We start from the raw sequence: 22,814 nt of genomic DNA, 5'->3' as shown, positions 1-22,814 counted from the left end.
GGACGGTCACAGGTGACAGCGCTATGCACCGTGTGGTCACTATATGTAGGGGGGACGGTCACAGGTGGCAGCGCTATGCACCGTGTGATCACTATATGTAGGGGGGACGCTCACAGGTGATAGCGCTATGCACCGTGTGATCACTATATGTAGGGGGGACGCTCACAGGTGGCAGCGCTATATACATTGTGGTCACTATATATATGAGTGATTGTGCCCAGGTCGGCAATGCCAGCACTATACACCTTCTGGCCAGTATATGTAGCCCGGGCCCCTGGGGTTGTGCACACAGAAGGACATACGAAGTCTCTAGTTAGCTCCTCGGCCATGGGGTCCACATCTTTAAGGATTCTTGTGAGAGTGCTGTTCCTGATGATTCCCACCTGCGGTTTCACATCAGTGTCGGCACTTTGGACCCTGGAAGATGTCGACTGGCCGCCAACGATGCCCTGATGAGGAGGTAAGTGGCTGCAGTAACAGGAGCTGCAGTGTAATCGCAGGGTGTCTTGTGTCCCTGCAGGTTCGGCAGTAAGGAGGAGTACATGTCCTTCATGAATCAGTTCTTGGAGCACGAATGGACCAACATGCAGCGATTCCTCCTGGAGATCTCCAATCCAGAAACCATCTCCAACACGGCGGGATTTGAAGGCTACATCGACCTGGGCCGGGAGCTGTCCATGCTGCATTCCCTGTTGTGGGAGGTGATCTCCATGGATCAGGTAGAGAACATAATGACTGACGACAACCATCTGTAATATAGTGCGTAGGGTGCCCTCTGGTGGTGAGAGCAATGTCCTGCACATGGTCTATGGAGATTCTTCTGTCTGGGATCGTTCGGTCCACTTGCTGTGGTTTCTAGGCACCATTTTGAGGTCTTCGGGGCCAAAATACAAGAACTCCCATTAGACATGAATAGAAAACAGCCCAATGCATGCAACCAGCAGCGAACTGACTAAGCAGACGGTGGAGGCGAAGCACGTTTCTATCATTGCCATTAGTGGATAAATAGGATGCGGGCTGCGGGGACGTCTCGTCCGCTTCCACTGTCTGCAGGGGAGGGGGCATTGTACTTATATACTGTACTAACCTTATCCATCACATCTCTGTTCTGTCCCCACAGGCCACAGTAGCTAAACTGGGACCCCTGCCTCGAATCCTGCGGGACGTGAACACAGCACTCAGCAATCCGTCCAGCGCGCCGGGATCAGTCACAAGCGATCACTCAGCCACTACGCCGAACACAAGCAACAACATCTCCGTCGGCCTCCAAAAGATGGTAATCGAGAACGACTTATCTGGGTAAGAGCAGCTGAGACCTGAGTGCAGAGCAACCATGTGCCCCCCAATAATCATCAGCTCAGACCTGAGTGCAGAGCGGCCATGTGCCCCCCAATAATCATCAGCTGAGACCTGAGTGCAGAGTGGTCATGTGCCCCCCAATAATCATCAGCTGAGACCTGTGTGCAGAGCAGCCATGTGCCCCCCAATAATCATCAGCTCAGACCTGTGTGCAGAGCGGTCATGTGCCCCCCAATAATCATCAGCTCAGACCTGTGTGCAGAGCAGTCATGTGCCCCCAATAATCATCAGCTCAGACCTGAGTGCAGAGCGGTCATGTGCCCCCCAATAATAATCAGCTGAAACCTGTGTGCAGAGCGGTCATGTGCCCCCCAATAATCAGCTGAGACCTGACTGCAAAGCGGTCATGTGCCCCCCAATAATCATCAGCCGAGACCTGTGTGCAGAGCGGTCATGTGCCCCCCCCCCAATAATCAGCCGAGACCTGTGTGCAGTGCGGTCATGTGCCCCCCCCAATAATCATCAGCCGAGACCTGTGTGCAGAGCGGTCATGTGCCCCCCAATAATCATCAGCTCAGACCTGTGTGCAGAGCAGTCATGTGCCCCCCAATAATCATCAGCCGAGACCTGTGTGCAGAGCAGTCATGTGCCCCCCAATAATCATCAGCTCAGACCTGTGTGCAGAGCAGTCATGTGCCCCCCAATAATCATCAGCTCAGACCTGTGTGCAGAGCCGTCATGTGCCCCCAATAATCAGCTCAGACCTGTGTGCAGAGCCGTCATGTGCCCCCCAATAATCATCAGCTCAGACCTGTGTGCAGAGCAATCATGTGCCCCCCAATAATCAGCTGAGACCTGTGTGCAGAGCGGTCATGTGCCCCCCAATAATCATCAGCTCAGACCTGTGTGCAGAGCAGTCATGTGCCCCCCAATAATCAGCTGAGACCTGAGTGCAGAGCCGTCATGTGCCCCCAATAATCAGCTCAGACCTGTGTGCAGAGCCGTCATGTGCCCCCCAATAATCATCAGCTCAGACCTGTGTGCAGAGCAATCATGTGCCCCCCAATAATCAGCTGAGACCTGTGTGCAGAGCGGTCATGTGCCCCCCCCCCCAATAATCATCAGCCGAGACCTGTGTGCAGAGCAATCATGTGCCCCCCAATAATCATCAGCTCAGACCTGTGTGCAGAGCAGTCATGTGCCCCCCAATAATCATCAGCTCAGACCTGTGTGCAGAGCGGTCATGTGCCCCCCAATAATCATCAGCTGAGACCTGTGTGCAGAGCAGTCATGTGCCCCCCAATAATCATCAGCTCAGACCTGTGTGCAGAGCAGTCATGTGCCCCCCAATAATCATCAGCTCAGACCTGTATGCAGAGCAATCATGTGCCCCCCAATAATCAGCTGAGACCTGTGTGCAAAGCAGTCATGTGCCCCCCCCAATAATCATCAGCCGAGACCTGTGTGCAGAGCAGTCATGTGCCCCCCAATAATCATCAGCTGAGACCTGCGTGCAGAGCAGTCATGTGCCCCCCAATAATCAGCCGAGACCTGTGTGCAGAGCGGTCATGTGCCCCCCAATAATCATCAGCCGAGACCTGTGTGCAGAGCGGTCATGTGCCCCCCAATAATCATCAGCCGAGACCTGTGTGCAGAGCGGTCATGGGGCCCCCAATAATCATCAGCTGAGACCTGTGTGCAGAGCGGTCATGTGCCCCCCAATAATCATCAGCTCAGACCTGTGTGCAGAGCAGTCATGTGCGCCCTAATAATCATCAGCTGAGACCTGTGTGCAGAGCGGTCATGTGTGCCCCCCAATAATCATCAGCTGAGACCTGTATGCAGAGCGGTCGTGTGCCCCCCAATAATCATCAGCCGAGACCTGTGTGCAGAGCGGTCGTGTGCCCCCCAATAATCATCAGCCGAGACCTGTGTGCAGAGCGGTCATGTGCCCCTCAATAATCATCAGCTCAGACCTGTGTGCAGAGCAGTCATGTGCCCCCCAATAATCAGCACAGACCTGTGTGCAGAGCGGTCATGTGCCCCCCAATAATCATCAGCTCAGACGTGTGTGCAGAGCAGTCATGTGCCCCCCAATAATCATCAGCCGAGACCTGTGTGCAGAGCAGTCATGTGCCCCCCAATAATCATCAGCTCAGACCTGAGTGCAGAGCGGTCATGTGCCCCCCAATAATCATCAGCTCAGACCTGTGTGCAGAGCGGTCATGTGCCCCCCAATAATTATCAGCTGAGACCTGTGTGCAGAGTAGTCATGTGCCCCCTAATAATCATCAGCTGAGACCTGTGTGCAGAGCGGTCATGTGCCCCCCAATAACCATCAGCCGAGACCTGTGTGCAGAGCAGTCATGTGCCCCCCAATAATCATCAGCCGAGACCTGTGTGCAGAGCAGTCATGTGCCCCCAATAATCATCAGCTGAGACCTGAGTGCTGAGCGGTCATGTGCCCCCCAATAATCATCAGCTGAGACCTGTGTGCAGAGCAGCCATGTGCCCCCCAATAATCATCAGCTGACACCTGTGTGCAGAGCGGTCATGTGCCCCCCAATAATCATCAGCCGAGACCTGTGTGCAGAGCGGTCATGTGCCCCCCAATAATCATCAGCTCAGACCTGTGTGCAGAGCAGTCATGTGCCCCCCAATAATCATCAGCTCAGACCTGAGTGCAGAGCGGTCATGTGCCCCCCAATAATCATCAGCCGAGACCTGTGTGCAGAGCGGTCATGTGCCCCCCAATAATCATCAGCTCAGACCTGTGTGCAGAGCAGTCATGTGCCCCCCAATAATCATCAGCTCAGACCTGAGTGCAGAGCGGTCATGTGCCCCCCAATAATCATCAGCTCAGACCTGTGTGCAGAGCGGTCATGTGCCCTCCAATAATCATCAGCTGAGACCTGTGTGCAGAGCGGTCATGTGCCCCCCAATAATCATCAGCTGAGACCTGTGTGCAGAGCAGTCATGGGCCCCCCAATAATCATCAGCTGAGACCTGTGTGCAGAGCAGTCATGTGCCCCCCAATAATCAGCTGAGACCTGAGTGCAGAGCGGTCATGTGCCCCCCGGTAATCACCAACTGAGACTTCTATGCGCAGACACGTGCCCCTCCAGTAATCAGCAGCGGAGCCCTCTGTGCAGGGTTAGATACTTGCCCCCCAATAATCAGCTGATCGGCACAGCCGTAGAGGAGCCCCCGGTGGTTGATGGCGTTCGCACCTCCGCTGGGAAACTTCTCCTCTTCACTAATAAAATGTAATTATACTGATCAAAAGAAGGATAAAGTGGGAGCGTTACACGCCGGCTACATTGTATCTAACAATTTAATTAGTAGAAACTGGGGAAGAACGAGGCGGAAGGGATGTCTCTCTAATTACCGCTTCTGTCCCTAATTCTGCTCAGCGTGTGGTACAACTGCTTAAAAGTCTATTAAATCTGCACGGCGGCTGAACGGAGCAGACAAGGAGCGCGGCGGGGGGATCTCGGCATCATCGGGTCACATTGTCCCTTATGCTTACGGCATCAGAGCGGCGTCTCCATGCCCTGCAGCCCGGACAGCCTCGCGGTGAACGTCCCCTAGTAGACACGAGAGCCACCATCAGCGACGCAGATCATGACGTCGGCGAATATGAATATATATATATCTATATCCCCCTAGGGAACATGAAAGGTGTGGAACCCCAAGGTTGCAAGGTAGTGATAACGACATGCACCCCCCACCCCCCCCCCCCCCTAACTTCTACCGGCCGCAGCGGTGACCCGGGAGACTTTGTGTGGATCCAAGTCAGCGTCGCCGGGTGGTATAGTGGCAGCTAGGAGTCCGCCGGTGACCAGACTGTAGCCGACCGACGGGTTATCGTCACACGCTCTGAGTAGTGCAGCCTCAGGCTCTGACGTGCTATGGGACCCACCGTATGACTTCTGATGATTCCTTGGGGTCCTTCGGATGTCTGACGGCCCAGAACTTCAGCCTCACACCCCAGGTAATGAATAGTCGGAATTGCCTGCTCTGAAGTGGTGACCGCTGCAGGCCGGTAGCGGTGGCAGCTCCTGGATGAAGAGGGTCCTCCCGATGGGCGGGTTATGGCGTCACAGGTGAAGTGCATTGGTTCCCAACCCACCGCTAGCACCAAGCGGCATTAGTCGGTGACCTGTGCTACAAGTGGGGATGAGTTGTTATAATGGGATGTGTATGGGATGTGATGACTGACAAGTGCAGGGCGCCATTTACAGCTCGTCTCCCTCTGTTTATCTATTTCCCCCCTAGTCTGATAGATTTCACACGGTTACCATCTCCAACTCCTGAAAACAAGGACTTATTTTTTGTCACAAGGTCTGCCGGGGTTCAGCCTTCGCCGGCACGAAGCTCCAGTTACTCGGAGGCCAACGAGCCGGACGTGCAGATAACTAATGGCAGCAAGAGCTTGTCCATGGTTGACCTGCAGGACAATCGGGTTTTGGACATTGGCACAAACACCCCTGTCATCGGGGACTCTCTAAACGACAGCCAGACATCGTTCAGCCAGTTACAAGCGATATGGACGGCACGAACGCCGCAGGGTAATATAATGACTATGACCACGGCCAGGAGGACGGGACAGACGCCGACCACACCCAATGCGGACGCCACACTGGGCAGACCCCAGCTCCTGGCCCCTTTATCATTCCAGAACCCCGTGTACCAGATGGCAGCAGGTTTGCCTGTTTCACCGCGGGGTTTGGGAGACTCTGGTTCCGAATGTCACAGCTCGCTGAGTTCTCACAGTAACAGCGAGGACTTGGCCGCCACCAAACACGGTTTTATTAACATGGGCAACAGCGAGGACTTCAGCCGGCGCTCGGGGGACATGTCCAGGAGGCAGCTCTCCATGACGGAAAAGACTGGTCAGCCCACCATGCCACGGCAAAACAGCTCGGGTCCTCAGAGGAGAATAGACCAACCACCACCACCTCCGCCACCACCGATGACGAGGGGAAGGACGCCGCCAACGTTGCTGAACACAGCGCCCTACCCACGGCCATCGAGTGGCAGCATGATGTCCTCCTCCCCGGACTGGCCTGGCAGCGGAGCCCGCATGAGGCAGCAGTCGTCGTCCTCCAAAGGCGACAGCCCCGAGATGAAGCAGAGGACGGTGCACAAACAGGTGGGTGTTTTACATTATTACTGGCGGGGGGCTGAACACGGGACCTGTGGGGGTCCGGGAGACGTCGCCTTCTATAATGTCTGGTTCTGAGATGTAGCAGAGCTGCTTGTGCTCCGTCATGTTACCCACAGTCCTGAGTTATCATGACTTGTTGCAGGACTAACTCAGCTCTGCTACACACCGTGGAGTCGCTGGCTGGATCTCCTTTGTGTTCGGGGTCTTCTCTCGTAATACAGTAATAATGGGATTCCTTCATTGTTTGGTCCTGTGAGTTGAACGCTGTAGAGCGGCGCCGCACTAAAACTCCCAGCAGTGCTTGTCCATGAGGATGACTCCTATGCATGTATCACAGTCTGCTAGTTGGTCGCCTGCTCCCAGCATCCTCCGCTCACACCATTCTTTACACTGCGGGCTGCATCACCATGGCAGATAGAATAAGAGGTGTATTACCAACAAGTTTAGGCCCCCCCGTAATGCTCTTCAAGCCCCGCGTCCTCCTCTTCGGGGCCGTAATGGATGTCCTCGGCGTTGTCTTGTATTGCAGTCTGTAATAATAGGAATGATGGCTGTAGAGGTGATTGGAGGGCGTCCTCCTCGCCGCCGCCGCCGCTCGTTTGTCTGCTCATGCGAATTGATTTCAAGGTCGTTGATGAGAAAAGTGTCAGCTGACAGAAGAAACCTTTCATAGAAGGTAATGGATGGGAGTTGTGCGCTCAGCTACATCGTATCCCAATACTGGGGGCCGCTTGCTGAACCCCGCTGGGCAGTTGTCGGCGGGGATCGGGGGCCAGCAGTTGTGTGTAAGATTTCTATAGAACACCCCTCATCGCCCAGAGAGTACTACAACCCCCAGCAGATCTGACCTGCTGGGGATTGCAGTGTCCGCTGGAGTTGTGTCTCCCCAGTAATATAATGACTGCATCATTTGCCTTTCCGGCCTCTTATTAGCGCCCCCTCTCCGGGGGGCACGGGCCCTGTCAAATCTTGCGCGAGTTCCTCGAAAGTTTGAAATTGACCTTCTAGATTTAAATATGCAAATACATGAATTTTTAGTGCACGGGGGCTAAACGGATATATATTTGTTGTTAGTCTTACTGACCCCCGGCGACCCTACAGGCTCCCTCCCTCCGTGTGCTTCGCTTCTGCGCGGCTTCTTGCAGTTGTGTGATATCCCTGCCAGTATCCGCTGTGACAGTTTAGCTCTCAGGCATTAAATATTCATGTATTTGCATATTTAAATCCTTACGTTCTAGCTTTCACCCCTTCCAGTGAGCGAGTTAAGTCTGCTAAAGTTCCAAATCCACATATGTGGACGCACGCCGACAGTAATACCGCTGCTTCACTGCTGCCGTATCGCCTCCCTGTGGCTTGTCAGGGTAGAGTTAGGTTATTTCACAAGTACTATATCGCGCTCGCCAACTTGCAACTTTCCCGCGGATGGGAGGTATTTTTGTGTTAAAAACACCTTGCATCGCTTCATGGAAGTACAGGCGCTGCGGCGCGACTGACAGCCGCGCCGGAGGATTGCGGAGGGTTTCCCATTGTTTTCACTAGCCAAGTTGTAGCCATACTAAGGGAGCAAAAAAGGCAGCCGTTTCCCCCCGGCCTGGAAGCGTCGTCCAGCATTACATATAATGGATGAAGCTGGACGCCTGGATGATCCGCAATTTAATTGGCACGCAAAATGTGGTTGGCGCAGTCCTGCGGTCTTCACTTTCCTTCAACGCTCCCCTGTGGACATAAACATTGGTAGTAGATACGAACTCCACATCTTACCGTTTTTGCAGAATACATCTTGCTTGTATCCGGTATCCACTGGATATGCATTCTAGTTGCAAATCTGAAATTTCATGCAATTTTTGCTTATAATCACTTTTTGATACAAAGTTGCCTGAAGGTTGCTGTGTATATAAATGAAGTTGTACTTTTATACCCCGTGGCGCGCACGCTCAATAAAATGTCCATTTTGGTAGCGCAGTAGCCGTTTGTGCATCTCCGATTTCTATTACATTTGTGGCCGATGGCGAAGTGTTGTCAACGCTTTTCTGAATTTTTCAGCCTGCTGATGTAGATGATTGTTGTACATTTGAACTCCGCGCACCGCCATCTGTTATTTTCACATCGTTCCTCTGCTTGTACGAGAGTTTTAGGTGGAAGTGTATGTTTTAATGCATTTAAAAAAAAAATAAAAGTTACAAAGTTGCATGGAGGTGAAGCCGGCTGTCCGCATCAATCAGCAGGCGATCTGCTTTCTGGACGTCTTTAGGGTTGAGGACTTACTTTTCAATTCCTGTATTTTATAGGCTGTTATTTTTGCCTTTTGCGCTCGTGGTAATTTTCCGATGAGATGTGCGTGTAGCCCCCGGCCGTACCGCCATGTAGGACTCTGTACACATCGGCCTGTGGCTAGGCGCACGCGGACATACTTTAGGGCCAGGTGACTCCACGGACAACACGTGGCCCCATTACAGCCTCCCTGACTACACACGGGGATGCTTGTTTCACTCCGATCCAGGGTCCACGTGAAATAAACCTCAAGACATCTCACATTTTTAGCCACTAATGCCAAATTTTCAGCATTTTTATTAAAAAACGTGTGCTTGTATGTATAAAGTGCTGAGAGGCGTCCGAACGATGTGCCAGAAAATATCTGGGTAGAAGTGGGACTTTAGTTTGATTTTTGGGGGGGAAGGGGGGGGGGGGGTTAGGTTTCATTTGTATTCTATCTAAACTGTAAAAATGTTTCCTTGGTGCAAAATGTCCCAAACTCCTGGCAGTGAAAGGGTTAACGGGAATATCCGGAGTTAGAAAAACATGGTGGCTTTCTTTCAGAAACACCGTCGCATCTCCGTTTTTATCTAGCATTGCAGCTGAGTTCCATTAACATGACTAGGGTCGACCTGCAGTACTGCATGCAGCCTGGAGACAAGTGTGGCGCTGTTTTCCGTTTTAAAGCTGCCTCTTTCATGTTTTCCTAATGCAGAAAAACAACCCTACACACAGCTACCTGTTGATGCATCACTTCTATCACTGAGTCAGTGACACGGCCGGCACCCGGCTCTGTGGGTGCGCTGGACCTGAGGATGCATCCCTGCATTTCATTACTGTTCTCTTGACTTGTACTGCAGCGTGAGGCTGCACCACCGCAGCGTGAGGCTGCACCACCGCAGCGTCTGCCAGAGCAAACCAGAAGCCTCTGCTGCAAAGCCCTGGTTCCTATAATAATGTCACCTGTCAGCGGTGGCGGTGCTGCCGGCTGTCACTGAAGCAATACTTACACTGCAGCGTGACTGTCAGGAACTCCCTCCTCCCGCTGACCACCAGTATGGCTATCATTACAGCCCCTATAGGGTTGTCGCCAGGCTAATACTTATCTCTGTGGAAAGCTGTGGCCGACTCGTTCTGCAGCCGCTGTTATGGCCACATATAGCACAGATATGTCAGAGTACAAGGAGCGGCTCGGTGGAAATCCTCGGGGCTAGAGAAACCGGATTCCAAAAAAGTTGGGATGTTTTGTAAAATATTAATAAATGTAAAGAAAAAAAAGAGTGCAATGATTTGGAAATCTCCTCTAAGCATATTTTATTCACGACAGAATATATGGGGGAGGGGGGGCGCATTGTTCGGTCTTTCTTTTTTTTTTTTTAATTCATTTAGAAATTGATGGCAGCAACACATCTCAAAATAGTTGGGACGGGGGTAACCAAAAGCTGGAAAAGTGGTAGTGGGAAATCGTCCCTTCTGCAGTTTTTCATTAGTAAGTCACATGACAGTGTATAAAAAAACATGTTAGAGAGGCCGAGTCTCTCAGGAGCAAAGATGCTCAGAGGTCACCAGTATGAGGAATTACCTGTGAAAATTGAACAATTACAGAAAAATGTGCCTCAGCGTACGATTGCAGAGAGATCCCACCATCTACCATAATATCAGAAGATATAGAAAATCTGGAGAAATTCATATGCAAAAGGGAGACGGTCAACATTGGATGCCAGAGATCTATGGCCCTCAGGGGGCGCTACATTAAAAGCCGGCAAGAATCTGTAATACTGCCTGGGCCCAGGAATCATCTGTGAACACCGTCCGCCGTGTAATCCACAAATGCTAGTTAATGGAGGGCAGACAGCTCAGTATGCAGGCAGCCAAATGTCAAATGAGGGAGCCAATTACACCTGTGAGGGACACTGATGAGACAGCCACTCACACAGCCTCCTATATAGAGGGGGGGTGGCTGCTCGGTGTATACTCCTGCACAGTAGATACAAAGTGCCAGACCTTCTGATACATGTAGTCCAACATGCAGACTAGCAGCCTATTAATGATGCCATAATAGTTCGGCGGGCTGCCCTGCACATCAAAAAGTGAACCACATTGGTACCGCCACCCTGGGCTCCCCCGGCGTTTAAAAGCCGCACTGCATGTAAATAATACGTAATAAATGCGAGGTATTCGATGGATTTTAAGCTCACAAGCCAATCGTCAAGGCTCCTCGCTTTTTGTGAGACACTACACTAATATAAATATATCACAGAAAGGAAAATATAAAAACAATCATTGAAAACGGCCATATACCTACTGACACAGGAGGGCAGACGTGTGCACCACCTCAACATGCAGGCTGCCAAATGAGGGAGCCAATTACACCTTTGGGGGACACCAATGAGACAGCCACTCACACAACCTCTATTGAAGTCAATGGAAGCCGTCTGATCTGTGGCCCGTCCGCAATTTACATTGCGGTCGAACCGCGGATTCCGACGGGAAGCAGGAGTTTGAAAAAAAAAACCTGTACTGCGCGCACATCCGCAGTACAGAAAAAGAGAGACCTGCGCGGGTAAGCAGGGTCCTCGGCCGCAGGCAGTGTCAGATTCCGCTGCGGGCTCCAACCCACCTGTGGACATGAGGCCTAAAGGAAATGTAAAGCACGTCCCCTTCTTCCCTCTGATATGCTTTGTGTTCTGTTGTGAATATCATACGGTTAGATGGGATTTACCAATCAGCGCATTCTTATTTATTTACATTTGGCGCAGCATCCAACTTTTTTGCGGTTGGGGTTGTACTTTGGGGGTGTTCTGTCCGTGGACCCCGGTAACCTCCGCCCAGCTGAGGACTCTTCTGCCACAGTGTTTTGTCATCTGTATGTGGGTGCTTCACGCTCCAGGCATGCGGGCGCCATCGTGTTCCGACCATTATGTACCCGCTTCTCACCTTCACATGAGCTTCCAGAACAGGAATTAAAATGGGAGATCAGCGGCACGCGATTGTTGAGTCGTTCTGGCCGCCCATACAGTACGTGACCCTGAGGGGGTAAGCCAAGTAAAGGGCGGAGGGCCCGGCCCATCTGCCGCTTTATGTCTCTCCGTTCCAGTTTTGGAGAAGAGAAATGGAAATAAACGGATTGGGTTTTTTTCCCCCTTTGATTTCAATGTGTTGGCAAAAAAAATAAAAGTGGAAATCTTGTAGTTTAGATCTTATTTGTTCAGTTAACAAAATCCCTAAGGCGGGGTCACACGGGCCTGAAATCCCGCAGAAATCTCGCAGAATGACCGCGTGGAAATACCGCGAGATTTCTGCGGGAGAAATGCAGCTTCAAAGCCTACAGCCGTTTACCGCAGGTTTTGGAGTTTGTTTGCTGCCTGCCCATAGAGAGGAGAGAGGCCAACGGGGAAAGAATTGACATGCCGCGTCATTGGATTCCGCACGGCTTGGCCGCGATTGATCGGCTGCAACGTGTGGACAAGATTTTTGCAAGTCTCGTCCACTTTTTACTGGCTAATTCCGGGATTAAAGTCCCGGGCGGAAAGTCTGCACTGACATTCTGCAGCAATTGCGCCCCCTGGGAACCAGCCTAAGGGTGCGTTCACGCCTGCGCCGGGGCGCTCCGGTATCATTCTGCCTCTTTGTTCTGTTTTTTGGAACAAAAAAACGGAATAAAAACTGAAATAAACGTTTCCGTTACTTTTCTCTATTGATTTTAATGGCTTTAAAAGAAAAAAAAATGGAATGTTTTCCGTTCTAGTTCAGTTTTCTAACCAGAACAAATAGCGCTGCGGACCGCACCGCGTGTTCCGTAAAAAAAGGACAATAAAGGAATGGAAACAAACAAAGTGTCCAATTTCTTCTTTTTTTTTTTTATATTGAAACTAATGTGACAAAAAAATGGAAACATTTAATTCTGTTTTTCTGCTCTAAAAACGGTACTAAGAGATGAAATTCTAACTGAAAGCCCAACACGGTCCGCAGCGCCGTCTGTTCCAGTAAAAAGAGAAGCAAAGTGAACTAAAAGCTTTTCGCGGCGGCTTTTTGTTAGTTTTTTTTTTTTTTAACCCATTGAAAGCCGCGGGGAGGAAACATCCATTTATTTTCATCTTAATTCTATTTCTCTACTCCAAACACGAAAGCACGTTGGTGCGAATGGGCTCTTATATGCGCCACGTTGTCGGCCCCTCCCACTTGGGGTCGGTCCAGGACAGTAAGACAGTGTAGAGCGCCACAGACAGATATTGATTGTGTGGCCAACCATCTGAACGATCTGTGCAGCCGAGCTCCATTTTCTTGTCCCTCTCCCCGGCGCCGACATCGCGGGGTGCGAGGTTATTCAGAAGGGCCGCTTGTTGCAATTAACCTCATAATCCATCTTTCTTTTGCTGCCAGTCTCATGTTTTTCTTTACTTCATTGTTTTCTTTTGTTACGGTTGTATGTTCTGTTTTAGGCCCCCTCACCCGTGAACCCCAATGCCCTGGACCGCACAGCTGCTTGGCTGCTGAATATGAATATGCAGCTTTTAGAAGATGAAAGCTCTGAGCCAGATATCAAGCACAGGGATAAGAGCAGGATTAAGGAAGACATGAGCCAAGCAGAAAAGGTAAAAAAACACTAAAAACCCAAAAGAGCCCTCAGTGTCTCAAGTGATAGTACAGGCTGCCACTATCGGGTACAGCGCCCCCAGAGGTGTGTGCTGACCACTACACAGGCGAGAGGAGAGCTATGATAGCGCAGGCTCACATATAGTGATTTCGCATGGGCCCCACGGAGAGGCGCCATTCTCAGGCAGATTCACCGCAGCAAGTGTAGTCTTCTGGTTATTGTAGTCCTTGTATGGGCAGGATCCCCAAAGATGGTGAGTAGAGACGCCAAAAATAGTGTGTGACCGCACCCATGCAGGTAAAAGAAAAACTGATGGGGTCAACGCCCTGCATTGTAGTTTGGGGTGAGGGGGAAAAAAGCACTCAAATTTCTCAATTTGCACCACTTTTTGTGTGGTTTAAAAAGTCACTACTTTTGGCCCAATTTGTGTTTTTGTTTTGTTTTTTTTTTGTGTTTTTTTTGCACTTTTCACTTCTGACCAGCAGGTGGGATTTAGCAGAAAGGGGTGTGGCTAACAGACCCTAACTGTATTAAAGGGATTTTCCGAGTGAATGTTATTGGATAGGTCTTCGATAGTTGATCTCCAGGAAACCGCCACTAGTCCGGCCCACTGTCACCTGCAGCGGCGGGGTGTTGTCAGCGGGTGTCGGAGCAGGAAGTCGCAGAGCGACTTCACTCCCATTGAGATCAAAAAGAGCAAAGCTGCCTTTTACACTTTCAGCTCCACATTCGGGTCCGAGCAGAAGTTCTCAGACTTCCTGCTCCGACCCTGATGACTATGTCTGGCCCCTACTGCACTGACAGCAGGTCAGATAATTAGCTGATCCCCAGCTATCAACTATTGACGATCTGTCCTGAGGATAGGTCATCAATGGCATTTGCCTGGAAAAGCCCCCTTTGCACAAAAGGATGTACATGTGCGCCCACCGGGGGCAGAGAATTGTTTGAGTCAGCCTGGGAACTGTGAGTCACTAGCACTGATTAGGGCCATTTAACCCCTTAGAAGCCACATTGACTGCAGATTTGGCTAGTAGATGAGGTGACTCCACCCCCTCTGTAGCAGGGCTTAATAGGCAAATGTTAAAAGTACAATATACTGCAATAGAAAAGTATTGCAGTATATTCTTTAATGAAACTGTTCCACGTTCAAGCCCCCTATGGGGACTAATAAAAAGAAGTTCAAACTATTTATCACACAGTGAATACCTCGAGAGAAAAAAATACACAATGCCAGAATTGCAGATTTTTTTTGTTGTTGTACCGTCTCTCAAAACAATTGAATAAAGATTGATCAAAAAGTCATATGTACCCCACAAATAGTACCCATAGAAAGTACGCCGTTACACAAAATCACCCTCACACAGCTCCGTCAACGTAAGAATAAAGTTATGGGGGTTAGAACACGGCAACAAAGATTAATTTAACAACATTTTTTAAAAGTAGTAAAAAATAAATAACTGTAATCAATTTGATATTGCCGTAAGCACACGGGCCCGTAGGAAAGATATTTTTATTGCACCATGGACGCAGTAGAAATGAAACCCAAAAGAGCAAAAGGCACAATTAATTGTTTTTGTTTTTTTTTCATTTCACTTAACTGACCTGATTTGTACAGGAAGCACACAGCGCCGTTCTTATTGCAGTGGACAGGCTGAGTATTGCTGGTCGAGTTTTCATTGCAATGAATGGTAATTTTCCCTGCAATATGATGCCTGACCCCCACAGTAAGAGCGGGGCTGTCTGCTTCCTGCACACAAGTACTCTGGCCCAATGAACAGCTGATCATCTGGGTTCCCAGGCAGCAAGCCTGAGGCTAGGCCATCGGTACTTTAGAAGTGGACAACCCCTTTAACACAGCCCATCTTCATCTCTCATTTGTATACTTCGCATGGATGCAGTCACACCGGATGCTACAGTCTGCACTGAGGTGACTTTTTGCATTCTGCCTAACTCTGTTTAGTGTGCTGCTTGCTACCCTTACTTGCTGCGGCGTCTCCGTACGTTTCCTGCACACCATCACGCTTTGCTTGCATTTCTTGCTGTGAATGGAATTTTAAAGCCGTATGTAACACAATACAATAAACTGCTGTGTTTTTAAACAATATATCTAGTTATTATGACTTCTATTCAGCGGTTTTCACTTCTGCGGGCCGTGTTTTATAATTCTCAGTCTTCCTTGAGCTGGTGGGGGTAGACTGCTGCTATTTCATCTACATACACTGCACACAGAGCAGGATCTCTTCTGATCTGTATCTCTGAGGTGGGTGGGTGAGACTATGAAGTCTTCATACACTTTGCTCCTAGAGAACAGGAGATCTTACTCTTATATGTCTCTGCAGCACACAGACATATCCTTATGGAGGACGGTGTACAGCAGTACTGAGCAGTGTAGATGTGAATCAAGACTTGGGTGGGATAAATCACTTACTCAATGCTGCAGCTACAACTGTGTGTCTATTCTATATGCACCTCCTCTCTTTTCTCTATACTTCTATGGGTGCAGCTATAACCGGATCCATCAGTATATGACTTGTGTGAACAGCTTTTATCAGTACATTTACAAAGAGATCAGTGGGGGAGGGGCTGAGAGCTGGAGAAAAAGGGATTTCTCTAAAATGAGAAACTTTGTAAGATTCCCATTCGGGTGTCCTGGCTGCTTGGGGCCTTATGAGGGCCCCAGGGTTGTCATGTATTTCTGGCTATTAAAATGCCTGTGGCACATTTGAATAAAATTCCTGAAGAAATACAATATAGTACAATACTGAAGTACTGCTGTATATTGCATAAGTGATCGGAGGATCGTCAGTTCAAGTCCCCGATGAGGACTTGAACAAATTATTTTTAAAAATTAATGAAAAGTTTCTAAAACCCTTTTCCTATGTATAATACCAAAAAATCGTATTTGGCATCGCTGTATCTATAGAAATCCAGTCTGTTAACCCGGTGCCTTATTTATCCTGCCCGGTGAATGTCGTCAGGAAAAAATATAGGCTGCCAGGTTTCCTCTTCTCCAAGAAAAAATAAAAAGTGATCAAAAAGTTTTATGCACCCCAAAGTGGCACTAATAGGAACCACAGGCCATCCCTCAGAAAGTCTTTACCCAGCTGTAACGATGGAGAATCACATTTGGTATCTTTTGCAAATACCGACCCAGAGAAGAGTTGAGTCATTTTTATCTTGTAGAAACAAGATACTGCAAAAAAAGGTGCAATTGTGTTTTTTTTCCATTTCACTCCATTTAGAAGTTTTAAAAGTTTTTTGTACATTATATGGTACATTAAATAGTACAATGGAAAAATACAACTCGTCCCGCAAAAAACAACAAGCCCTCATACAGCGATGTCAATGGATTAAACAAGTTTGGATTTTTTGAAAGTGAGAAAGAGAAAACAAAAATGAAAAATCAAAAAAATGTCCTCAAGGGGGGGGGGGGGGTTAAGCCTCGTAGCAGGTCTGTTTTCTCTGATGGGGACATGGACGGCACATACAGATGTATTCGTCGTTAAATTGACTGGCACAGTGCACTACGCTATTATTGTAGTATGCCTGCGCTAATTGTGCAGCCCGACAATCAAAAGATTACAATGGGCTACACAGATTGCCTAAGTCACGTTGGGACAAGTAAACGGCAGCGGCGAGCCGACCGTACGTCCAATGAAGAACACATCTATACTGCAGCACAAAGAGTATAAACTGGCAACTTATGTTTCAGCTTTGGCTATATATTGTCACAAGAACCACAAGTTCTCAGGGCGATCCATGAATAGGGGTTAAAGAGAAACTAAACGGGGTGTCAGGAGTAAATTTTTATGCTTTATCCCTTTCCAATCCACTGTCTGGCGTCTAAAGACATTCTGATTGAAGCCTGTGCAGCTCTGATGTCGGAAGACGTCCGGCAGGGTATTCTTACTGTAAATTACTGGCCGCTCTGTTGTCTGGGGCCTCTCCAGCATGTCACATACCACAGTACTGGCTCTAGCCAGCAGATGGCGCCATTGTATAATGGCAGAAAGAGAAAGCCCTCTAGGAAACCCTGAATCAAAATTGGATTGCAAAGGGTTAAAACATGTTCCATATAGCATAAGAAAATGACAAACCAGCTCATATTTGCTTCTCCCGGCTCCCTGCAAGTCCCGTGTCGTCGGCTCTGGGTCTCCTGTAATGTATTGCTTACAGGCTGCAGCAGCTCTATGACATCCTTAGCAGCTGCTGCTGCAGCCTGTAAGCAGTACATCACAGGAGTCCCGGAGCCGAGGACAGGAGAGGCGAGTATCAGCTTGTTTGTTATTTTTTACCATGGAGAATGTGTTGAACATAACCGTTCACCTCTGACCACCCTTTTACCACAGAGACCCTTGCGGTTCCGTCAGCAGCAGCTTGGTATCACATTTTATACACTGTGGGGATTGAAGTTTCGGTTCTTACATGAGGAACAGATCATAAAACTTCAACACTAAAGGGGGGAAAAAAGTGCGTTACTCCTGTTAGCCAATCAGAGCGCAGCGCCCATGCTCTCGCTGCAGGTCCTGCAGTGCTGGCCGCCATCAGCAACTACTCTGGTCTTATGGGGGCGGGCGCACCCTCCGGAGCGCTGCAGGCGCTGACATCATTCACTCTGGGTTTTGTTGGTAATTTAGAACAAATCTTTCTGGTTTCTGATTTAAGAAAATGCTGCGAAATGACTAAACAAACCGTGTAACAAAGAACGTTCTCCGTGACGATCCGAGGTTCCATCTGTCTACCCTGCGGAATGCTGCAGTTTGATTGATTGTTAGCCACTATTCCAGGGTGGTGCCTTCCCCTCCTCCCTGTAGAGGGCGCTACTATATCATCAGGGGGGTCAGTATCACGTCCGCATCGGAGCGCCAGGTTTATTAACGAGGACGTATCGCCTATAAAGCAGAAGTAACGCAATTTCCATTTTTCGGTTTTATTTTCTGATCGTAGCTTTTTTTTATTCTGTTTCCTGTACCTGCCTGCAGGGGGCGGCCATCTTGCCTGAATCGCAGTTAACAGCATTTAGAAAGGTGCCTTACAGCAGCCTCATCGACCATAGACACAACAGACGGGCATGGACTCTGTGGACAGTGTTCTGGATGTGCTTTGTGATCTGTGCAGGGAGGGGGAAGAGGAGAGCTGTGGCAGTCACCTATAGACTTCTATGGGAGAGTGCTGCAGGGAGGGAGATATCACCATCCCTTATAGATTTGGGAGTGTTCTGTGGGCATGCTTTTGGGAAAGGGAAGAGGTGAGCTGTGTCCATTGCCTACAGACTTCTATGGAAAAATGTTGTGGGCGTGCTCTCTGACCTGTGCAGGGAGGGGTAAGGGGGGAGCTGTGACCATCCCCTATAGACTTCTATGCGAGTGTTCTGCGGGCATGCTTTTGAGAGGGGGTGGAGGTGAGCTGTGTCCATTGCCTACAGACTTCTATGGAAAAAAGGTTGTGGGCGTGCTCTCTGACCTGTGCAGGGAGGGGTAAGAGGGGTTCTGTGACCATCCCCTATAGACTTATATGAGAGTGTGTTGTGGGCATGCTGTGTGACCTGCACAGGGAGGAGGTGAGCTGTGACATTACTTATTGTGAATGGTGGACCCTGTTAGCTATATATGGGTGTCGCCTCATTTTAATTCTGCCTGTGATGATAACGAGACGTTTCTCTACAGAACAGGTGTGTAAATCTATTAGGCCTAGTGGTCGATGTGAGAACTGCAAGATTTTAGGAATCTTTTAAATTTGGATTGTGACATTAAAAATTAAGATTTTTTTTTGTTGTAAATAATTGAAGGCTTATCCAGATCAGCGGATCCCTGCTGATCTAGTATTGATAGCCTAATGGGATCCCCACCAATCAACTGTTCTCTAGCCAGTGTGATCCTACATGGAGATAATTTCTCAGAGGCAGACAGCTCCATTCCCACTGCAGTGGCTGGGCTTGGCATTACAGCGAAGCCCCCATGAATTTCAATATGATACCAAGCCTGGCCACCGCAGTGAGAACGGAGCTATCTGCTTCCTGCAGGAATCGACTCTCTGCAGAAGCGCACCAAAACCCCCCACTGATCTAGCATTGATGGCCAATCCGGATAGGCCTTCAGTAGTTTACAACCGGACAACCCCTTTAAATATGTTTAGCTTACAAGCTGATTATACAAGAGGTCATTTTCTGACGACACGTAGCCTTTAACTAGGTTATCTATGAGGGGGGCATATAGGAAGCGGGCCGCTCGCTAACACTCTTTTGTTGCCTGCAGTACCAGCAAGAGATCCTCGTCCTGCAGGATAAGCTGCGGCTCTCCAACAAGAAGCTGGAGGAGTACGAGACGCGCTGCAAGAGCCAAGACGAGCAGACCCAGAAGATCCTGCTGGAGTACCAGGCGCGGCTAGAGGAGAGCGAGGAGCGGCTGCGCAGGCAGCAGGAGGACAAGGAGATGCAGATGAAAGGGATCATAAGCAGGTACAGGAGGGGACAAGCACCCCGAGATACGGGGCAAGCCTAACACACAGCAGGTGGCGCCATCACCTTGTGTCCGTGCCCATCCCGGGGTGCAGTGCAGGGAAACCTACGTCTAAGGCCTGCGGCACACTGGCATATTTTGGGGGCCATGTGCTGTCTGTGTATTCCACGGGCAGCACATGACCCCCATTGTGGCCTTTGAGGCTTTACACACGGACTATACTATATAGGACCTACTAATGCATGTGAGCGTGTTGTGCCCGTGTATAATCGGGCAGCAGGCGGGCTCGTGCCCGTGTATAATCGGGCAGCAGGCGGGCTCGTGCCCGTGTATAATCGGGCAGCAGGCGGGCTCGTGCCCGTGTATAATCGGGCAGCAGGCGGGCTCGTGCCCGTGTATAATCGGGCAGCAGGCGGGCTCGTGCCCGTGGATAATCGGGCAGCAGGCGGGCTCGTGCCCGTGTGCTGACAATACAAGTCGCGCAAGACTCTCTCAGGTCCATCTAGCTTGACTCCGAGACAGACTTCGGCCGCGTGTCTCTAAACGTAGGGGGCGGTAGAACGGCGTATGAATGTTACTCACCTCATCTGCAGGCTACTAGTTGCCGACTATGTCGGCGCTGCAGCAAGAGTGACACCTGCTGGATGCAGTACAAATGTGCATGCTGCAGAACCAAATCTGGACATCAGTCGCCTATAATACCTTCCATCTGTCGCCGTGTGGAGGATGAGGATTGTAGTCGGCGCCTTACAGAGACATCTGTGTAGCCAGGAAGGTGCGGCCGTTCCTAATGGGGAAGAATCACATGATTTGTGCCAGTTTTATAGTGCACAAAAGTCAAATCGTGGCGCACGCCCTAATTTCTCTCTAAAAAGTTCGCAGAGATAACAGAGGGGCGGCGAATGTGGCAGACAGAAAATGGCGCAGATTGCATTCAGTCTTTTTTAGGGGAGAAGATGCGCCAAATTTATTAAGCTGTGTCGCCTCTTACTAATTTGGCGTAGTTTATTCCAGTGGATTTTGGCATATAGAGTTTCTTAATAAATCTTCTCCTTTATACTTCCAAGATCTCTGCTTGTTGTCAGTGAATGGGAATTCAAGAGGCTGGAAATCTGTCTTGACCAAGTCCGCTGCCACAGTTGTTGAGAGTCTTTGATCAGCGTAGACAGGCAATACTCTGCGAGCGGAGCGCGGCGGATCTCTCTCCCGACCGTTCGTCTGACAGAGGACTGTCTGTGCTGATACATTGTGACAACCTGCCAGCTGTGAGCAGGACTACGTCAGGATGGGTTTCCATCCACTGAGGCTGCATGCACACCAGCGAGAATCTCCCGTGAGTTTTCTGCATTGCGAGAAACTCGCGCAAATATGAACTCCACCTTAACGACATCGCATGCCGTGCGATGTGATGGCAAACACTTGCGAACCACTAAAAGCGTGAAGCGCGCCCAAGGATCGCAATTTCACAGCAGTGATGCATCAGTGTGTAAGATGCACGTTGGTAAGCCGGATATCGCGCTCGCCAGCGTGAATGCAGCCGGATAAGAAGCGGGGATCTTGGAAACTACGGGGAGCGGCGACACAATCTGTTAGAAACTTGGAGCACTTTTCATAAACTGCGGATCACGCTTTAATCGCATAAGAGCGGTCCCTACAGATCGCTGTGCCGGAATTCTACGTTTTTTTTCTATCGATGACCGACGGGGATCCACCAGGGATTCCCGGCCCGCTGTCACTGTGGTCGGTGCGGAGGCCCGGGTCGGTACTGCAGCAGGTTCTCATTGAATTCAACGGTCTGCAATACCGTGAAAGTAACGGAATGCTTATTTGGCGCAGATGTGACTTGGAGTTGGTGCGAATTCAACAGCAAAAGTCCTCTGTGTGAGCATGCCCATAGAGACCGGGAAATGTCAGCGTCGCACGCCCCAGCGGGCCATAATCATATTATTGATGGCGACCGGGACGGACCTGCTGTCCTAGAACTGTCATATAGGTCACATGGTCTACACACAGCGCACTTCCTAGAGTGTCCAGTAGTCCCTGTACAGCGCTGTAAACACCAATCACTCAGTTGTATCTATATTGTATGGAGCTCATCATGAAACATGGAGGCGCTTCCCACAATGCACCTCACCTGCAGTATATGGTGCCTCCATCGCTCATGCTCCGCTCTGCCCAGAAGCCATGCTCGGACTCCGCTCTACCTCGCTGTGTCTCGTGTGACGTTTCAGATGGAATAACAGGGCTTGTGTCTGCCGCAGGCTGATGTCCGTGGAGGAGGAGCTAAAGAAGGACCACGCGGAAATGCAGGCGGCAGTGGACTCCAAGCAGAAGATCATCGACGCCCAGGTGAGAAGCTTCGTACGTGTGCGTCACAGAAAGGGTTAACCTATATTGTGCAGCAGAGCTCTCCAGCGCTGAACACGCCGCTTCCTTCCGGGCCGCTAATAAGCATAAAGTGATGAGCGTGTCGGATCCGCGTCCGCTCCCTACGTTAATCATGGATGGTAATCAGGAGATGTCGCGGCGCGCTCGCACATTTCACGCCTCTCGTCTATGATTTAATAATTGTCACACAGAAGCGTCCTTATTACATCTGCAGCGGCGTGAGAACATGGGGGGGGAGGGGGGCGGGGGGTTGTCACCACGTTCTAGAAGTAAGGATCGAGACGCTGGACAAACTAATTCCGAGAGCCCCGAGTTACCAGAACGTGCCGCCATCTGCGGATTATCACGCCCAAATCAGCAGAGATGATAGGTGACCCCCGGGGGTCAGGAGGTCGCTGGGTGACCGGAGTGGCGGTCCAATCGCATCGGGTTTCTAATGTAGAAAAGTTGAATATCGCAACGCAGGTCGTGTTTGCGCAAAAAAAATTGTGCCAACTTGTCAGTTTGAAAACTGGCGTGATTTGCTGCGAAGGGGCGTGGCCAATGCCTTCCAGCAGACGGGGATGCGGTCCTACAAAGTGTTCGCCAGATGGCCAAAAGCTCCAGCTTTAAGCGTGAACCTTGAACAATGAGAACCCGCCTAAATCCT

The 22,814-nt window shown here is 49.9% G+C and overlaps 1 protein-coding gene across 7 annotated transcripts in view; it reads left to right on the top strand.

Annotated features, from left to right (window-relative positions):
• Positions 1–22,814, top strand: part of DAB2IP (DAB2 interacting protein) — a 270,280-nt gene that overhangs the window by 232,782 nt on the left and 14,684 nt on the right. For 4 of the 7 annotated variants that reach the window (XM_066580283.1, XM_066580280.1, XM_066580286.1 and 1 more), the window contains 6 exons: positions 521–719; positions 1,121–1,299; positions 5,578–6,454; positions 13,165–13,317; positions 19,574–19,776; positions 22,009–22,126. In XM_066580283.1, the coding sequence (XP_066436380.1) occupies positions 521–719; positions 1,121–1,299; positions 5,578–6,454; positions 13,165–13,317; positions 19,574–19,776; positions 22,009–22,126 (1,729 nt within the window). The remainder of the gene's footprint in view (positions 1–520; positions 720–1,120; positions 1,300–5,577; positions 6,455–13,164; positions 13,318–19,573; positions 19,777–22,008; positions 22,127–22,814) is intronic. The other 3 variants (XM_066580282.1, XM_066580281.1, XM_066580284.1) reach the window with 3 other exon arrangements.

Source organism: Eleutherodactylus coqui, chromosome 10 (genome assembly GCF_035609145.1).
Source record: "Eleutherodactylus coqui strain aEleCoq1 chromosome 10, aEleCoq1.hap1, whole genome shotgun sequence".
Lineage (NCBI taxonomy): Eukaryota > Metazoa > Chordata > Amphibia > Anura > Eleutherodactylidae > Eleutherodactylus > Eleutherodactylus coqui.
Note: the sequence above shows the minus strand (reverse complement) of the source record. Positions and strands in the feature narration are given on the sequence as shown.